Source organism: Syzygium oleosum, unplaced genomic scaffold (assembly GCF_021117445.2).
Source record: "Syzygium oleosum isolate NSW1041296 unplaced genomic scaffold, Sole_v2.1 Sole_v2.35, whole genome shotgun sequence".
Lineage (NCBI taxonomy): Eukaryota > Viridiplantae > Streptophyta > Magnoliopsida > Myrtales > Myrtaceae > Syzygium > Syzygium oleosum.
Window position 1 is genome coordinate 797,481 of NW_026607519.1, and position 6,357 is coordinate 803,837.

Consider the following 6,357-nt stretch of genomic DNA (forward strand, 5'->3'; position numbering starts at 1 on the left):
AGAGAAACAATAGACAAGTTCTTTCGGGTTTGTTCTATGAGAAAGGTGGATTAAGACGGGGACTCTTCTCTAATTGTTTATTCGAATATGAATTCGGTGATGGCATGTACTTTTGGATTTGTTCATGGGGTTGGGCGGCCAACCACGCTGCACCCAAACTGCAGAAGAAATTGAGGATAAGTCAGTCGATGACCAGAAAACTTTGTCCGCAACCGGCGAAAATGACAAGAAAACTGCTTATGCTGATGAAAGAATCCAACTTAAAAGCAAAACCACGTGATTAGACAAGTTAAGACAAAAGCCCAAGAAAACTGCACAAGTCGTAAGCGATATAGGCTGTGTTTGGTTCGGTTTTAGGAAATACGAAGCCATTTTCCTAAAGATCTTTGACTCAATATGTATTTACTGAAAGATAGGGTACTGGCCATTTTTGCGAGACATCAAGATTTGATTCGCTACGCTTGCTCTGTTGCTGTGGTTAGCACGAGTACAAACATGTGTGCTAGGTAATTATCAATATGTATAGTACTTTATTTATCCTAGCGAGCCTATAAGGCTGGGATTGAGCCCAAGGTAGAATCTATTTACCTAGGGTCACCAAGTTTGTACCCGGTTTACATTGTCAAGTGACGTAGAATATTTCAACACCCCCTTTCATGCAAGCTGAATTAGGATTGACATATGGAAATTTGGCTAAGGTGGGCGCACACACGGGAAAGGAACAAAATCTAACTCAAAATTTTGGAAAATCCAACCCAGAAGATTAAGTTTATAGGTGGAGAGAGACATCATGTGTATGAAGAGCATAAGAACCCCATTATCAAGCGATGTGGATATTTCAACACCTCCTCATACAACCCCTCACACGATGTGGATATTTCAACACCTCCTCATACAACCCCTCATACGTGTAAGTCGGATTAAGAGTGGCACATGGAAATTTGACTGATGGGAGTGAACGCACGTGCGAAAGGGGCAGAACCTGACTGTAATACCATATCAAAAAGTCTAACCTAAAAACTTAAACTTATAGATGGAAGAAGACCTTATGTATATAAAGAATATATGAACACCATTGTCAAGTGTGCTTAATAAATAAACATTTTAATTTTCAATTTATCGATCAGACATAACTCGAGAGAGATGCATTGGATGTTTTGAATTTCCCTTCGTTAGCTACCTAACGAATATCTTACGAGGACTCATTGACGAAATCTATTTATTAATAATTGCTGTGCTGATTTTCTAGCAATATCTTTCGCCGCCTGCCAGACCAGCTGTGTAACATCAAACCATATTTTTTTGGCCGTGGAAGTCCACAAACTATACGCGCATTGCTCTTAGTGGAATTGTCCCCAACTCATTTGAAACTAATCTGTAAATTATACCGAAATTTGTGACAATTCCTACACTGCACTGCAGTTTCGTGATGTTGATGAACTCTTCAGTAAAGAAATCGTTATGACCACCTTGTCCATGCATTCAAGTTAAGAAGATACCAAGATATAACTTTCTTCGTCTGCTGATTAAGCAAGTAGGACAGTCCTCTCATTCCGTGGAAGAGTTTTCATTGGGTATAGCTCCTACGGTATCTCATCTATTGTACCTTATCGCTTGGATCGAGCCAAGGCGACTCCCGGTGAGGCTATCGTGGCTTGGGCAAGGGTCGGCCTTACCAGATCTAGTGAGGGGAACTATCGCTGAGACTCACCCTTGCCTGGTTGGGCCTCGCCTATGGCAGTCAACAGCGACCCTTGCCCAGTCGAGGTCAGCTAGCCCTGCCATGGCTAGTGGCCGGTCACTGGTCAAAGGAAGAAGAAAGAAAAAAATAAAAAAAAATCAGAAAAAAATTCAAAATTAAAAAATATGAAAATATTATTAAAATTATCCACGTTAGTACAGGCGGTGCCACGTAGGCCGACCAATGTCTATGTCAATAATATCCGGCCAAAATTAGTCGGAAGGGATTGAATTGACATTATGTCAAAAGGTTTAGAACTAAATTATCACAAAAATTGGTTTATCAATATCAAAAGGCCGATGTGTTGTTCTATACGAATGTGAGGTGTTGGTGAAAACACAAATTATGATAACGAACCTCAAAATAGCCCAGATATTGATAATTTATAAGACAACAATCGCAATTTTCGGATGTGGGAACAGGTCTGGAACCGTATTGAAAATTCATAAAAAAATTTTAGGCGTGAAAAATTGTTCGAAGCGACATTAAGATTGGACGTACCGTTGAGAGGTTTTTGCAGGGAATTAGATTGTCCCCCAACTCATCCCTTTCTCCCCCCTTCTTTATTGGTCCTTCTTTTGACGTCTCCTCTCGAGGGAATCGACCGAGAAAATGGAGGAGAAAAGGACAGAAAAAGAAAGGCGGGAATGGAAGCGTGTGCGGGGTGGGGTGAGGGTGGGGGTGGCTGTGGCGGGTGACTGGGGCGACCCCGCAGGTTCCCCCCGACAAGGCGCAAAATGACCAAAATGGCCTTTTTTGCGAGTCGTCCCTTTTCTCGCGCCTCATTTGTCTAGCGCCCGTGGTGGAACCCGCATCCTCCCCCACTCGCTCACACCCTCCCTCCTCTCGCTTTGCCCCCTCTCTCTATCTCTCTCAGATGTTAGAGATGGCAACGGGTTTGGTTGATCGAACTTCTCGACACGATCGGAGCCCTAATAGAATCTTAAAAGGGTGCCGGGATTAGGGTATCGAGTGATGCCTTCCAAGATCGAGCTCGAACTCGAGTTTAGTGGCTAGAAATTAGATGTGTTCCGAGTTATGTTTGCAACGAGTTTGGCTCATCGAACTTCTCAATCAGATCAAGAATCCCAATAGAGTCTTAAAGGGCGTCGAGCTTAGGATATTGAGTGAAGCTTCTTGCTTTGAGCTCGAACTCGAATTTAATGGCTAGAAATTAGATGTTTTTGGAGTTGAGTTTGCTGAATGGGGTTTGTTGTACTTCATAAGCATTCAAATTCGGCAAAGTAATACTTTCTTAAAACAATCTCGTATAAAGTTATGTGATTAGGCATGTATGGAGTTTCGAGAAAAAAAAGTTATTGTGTATATGTCTTTTAAACGAAAGTTTCTAATCCTATAAATTAAATGATAATTAGTTCAAGTTTGGAATAGTTTACGCAAACTCTTTTGGTGCTATAATTAAAAAACGAACAGTTCAAGCACATGAACTAAAATTACGCTTTTCCTCTTTCCTCCCTAGGGTTTTCTCTTCTCTCTCTCATCTTCACAAAACTTTCTTCTTTAACCTCCACGGTGAAGAAGATTTGAGCTAGATCTCTCCATCCTCTCTCTTCTTCCTTATCTTTGGCTAATTTGGTTATCTCCTCTTTTTCTTACTTTCCTTCCGTTTTGCGCAGCTTTTCTCTTCTGATATGATCTAGATCTGGAAAATTATCTCTCTTATTTTGGGGAGGTTTTCATCGCAATCTAATCTAGATTTTAGGATTTACGCATGTATGATTTTGGGATTTCGCTTCCCTCAAGTTTCATTTGTGTACAAATCCAGTTTCAAAAGAGATCGGAAGAGCTTTGTGAAGGATTTGCTTTCACATATGTCAAATTTGCATTCATTCAACCTTGTTACTCTAAACGACAATAGTGTTGGGGACGTCGAACGTAGACACACATCGCCGAAAGGCAAAGCCATATCAATAGATGGAAACCTCGATATGTGCTCATTACTGAAAACGGATTTGGTTATTGGTCGCCGACTATGGTTTGAAGAAGTGGATGATCCCTAACCTTGCTCAAATGATTCATCTTATTAGAACCTGTTTTTATTTTTAAGTTGTTTGGGACTTGTCTTGATTTGCAGTTGGACTGGATTGTTTTTCTCTTATATTTCCACGAATGAATGAAATGTTACTTTGACAAAAAAAAATTAAAATTAAAATGGCGGACGCAATTTTTAATTTGAAAGCTACTAATATTAATAAATAAGTACGGCGATCAAGAAGACATGATTAAAGGATTATTACGAAATCTCATGTAGCAATCAAAGTTCAGAGCTCCAATTTGATCGATCACAACATATACATGCTCAATTTGACATCTAAAACGAACTAGGAAACACGCGACTTCGTAACGCAAAACCTAATAACTCGAATCAGCAAGCGCGGAATATAGTCCCGATCGCATTTCCTCCAACTTCCAATCCAATGTCCCTCCTCGACGTAATGCTCGATCAAGATCACCCCGAATTGGGTTTGGATCGGGGAAAGAATTCTTTTCCGGTTGCAAAGGAATCCAGATCTCACTCAAAAGGAATCGAGTTCAGCCACATTTTTCCATGGAAGAGAAATGGAACTCGAAACAAAAGTCTCTCAAGAAAGAACAAGAGACTGAACTATTCAGAATCATTGCCAACGACACTTGAAAAAAAGAAAAGAGAAAAGAAGAAACAAAGATAGCCTCCCAAGCCTCCAGCACTCCCCCCCTATAACTCCATAAATACAGCAGAATACCCAAAGATCCCTCCCTCCCTCCCTCCCTCCTTCGCCGTCCCCCACTTTCTCTCTCTCTCTCTCCAAAAAGGCTACTGCACCTGCAAACTGCAACTTTTGTCTAACCCCCCCTCCTGTTCATTTCATCACCTCCATTTCTTAAAACCTGCCAAGCCCTGTGCCACAAGCTCACTGCATCACATAGCACTTCCTCTCTCTCTCTCTCTCTCTCTCTCTCTCTCTCTCTCTCTTACATCCCACCCACCAAAGACCCAAAAACAAAAAGAGAAATTTGGACAAAAATCCCGACAAGAATTAATCAATCGAGACACACACACACGCAAACGCCGAACGCTCCAATTCATACTTCCTCCTCCTCCTCCTGTCCCTCACTCTCCACTCCACCCACGAATAACCAACGAAAAAGAAAGGAAAAAAGGGGGAAAATTTTGGGGCATAAAGATCCGACCCCAGATGTTCACCCTCCGCCCCGCGGCCCCCCTCCTCGTCGTGCTCCTCCTCGCCGCCGCCGCGCGCCTCCCTCGATCGGCGTCCGACCCGGGGGACGAGCTCTGCCTCACCCGCCTCTCCGAGTCGCTCCAGGACCCGGGCCGGCGGCTCTCGAACTGGAACCGGTCCGCCTTCGCCGCCCCGTGCAACGGCTTCACCTCCTCCCTCAGCGGCGCCACCTGCACCAACGGCCGCATCTACAAGCTCTCCCTCTCCAACCTGGGCCTCCAGGGGACCCTCCCGGCGAACCTCGCCAACTGCACCTCCCTCCAGGCCCTCGACCTCTCCGCCAACGCCCTCACCGGCCCGATCCCGCCGGACCTCCAGGGCCTCGTCAACCTCGCCGTCCTCAACCTCTCCTCCAACCGCCTCTCCGGCCAGATCCCCCCGCAGCTCGCCCTCTGCGCCTACCTCAACGTCATCGACCTCCACAACAACCTCCTCTCCGGCCCCATCCCCCAGCAGCTCGGCCTCCTCGTCCGCCTCTCCTCCTTCGACGTCTCCAACAACCGCCTCGAGGGCCAGATCCCCGGCTCCCTCGCGAACCGGACCGGCAACCTCCCCCGCTTCAACGCGAGCTCCTTCGAGGGCAACAAGGGGCTCTTCGGGTACCCTTTGGCCCCCATGAAGAGCAAAGGCCTGTCGGTGCTGGCCATTGTCGGGATCGGGCTCGGGAGCGGGCTGGCCAGCCTGGTGCTCAGCTTCACCGGGGTCTGTATCTGGCTGAGGGTCACCGAGAGGAAGCTGGTCATGGAGGAAGGCAAGATCAGTCAGCTGATGCCCGATTACTGATGAATTTCTCGATGGAAATTGATGGGATTTCTTGCTCCTTTTGCTCCTTTCGGATGTGAAGATGGAGATGGAGATTTGACGTTTGTGCAGATTGAGTTCAGGTACATTTTGGATTTTTCGGTGAGTTGCGATACTCAGAGGGAAAAGGGGAACAAAAGTTCGAGCTCTGTATTTTTAGTATTTTTCTGTATTTTTCTTTTATGTTTTTCGTTTTCCACTCCCATGGCTCATTATTTTTATTTTTCGGAATTTTCCTTTTCTCCATGATTTTTTGGCCGGTTTTCTCCTTCTTCCTCCTCCTTTTTTCTTGGCCTTCTGCTATTTATTGCAAAAATTTAGGGTTCCTCCCCTTTTTTTTTGGTACCTTTCCTCTTTCTTGGTTTTCCTCTGTAATACTCCCTTTCTTTCTTTCTTTCTTTTTTTGGGTTTTTCTCCGAGGAATTAACTGTGTATAAAGCTATCTGAAACATTTAGAATGGAATAGTGCTGATCGTCTTGGGAAAAATAGAGAAAAAATAATGGAGAAGTGCTGCTTGTTCTTCTGTTTTTTTTTTTTCCCAATTTCACAATGCTATGAAAATTGCGTGGCGG

At 44.5% G+C, this 6,357-nt stretch overlaps 1 protein-coding gene across 1 annotated transcript; it reads left to right on the top strand.

The window, feature by feature from the left end:
- Window positions 1-4,535: 4,535 nt before the first annotated feature.
- Window positions 4,536-5,964, top strand: LOC115676980 (receptor-like protein 44). The gene has a single exon (XM_030600034.2). The coding sequence runs from the start codon at window positions 4,939-4,941 to the stop codon at window positions 5,764-5,766; it is 828 nt and encodes a 275-aa protein (XP_030455894.1). The 5' UTR covers window positions 4,536-4,938; the 3' UTR covers window positions 5,767-5,964.
- Window positions 5,965-6,357: the final 393 nt, after the last annotated feature.

Bases quoted from the DNA above. Each gene is read 5' to 3' on its own strand.
- LOC115676980 (XM_030600034.2), top strand. From the start codon at position 4,939: ATGTTCACCCTCCGCCCCGCGGCCCCCCTCCTCGTCGTGCTCCTCCTC.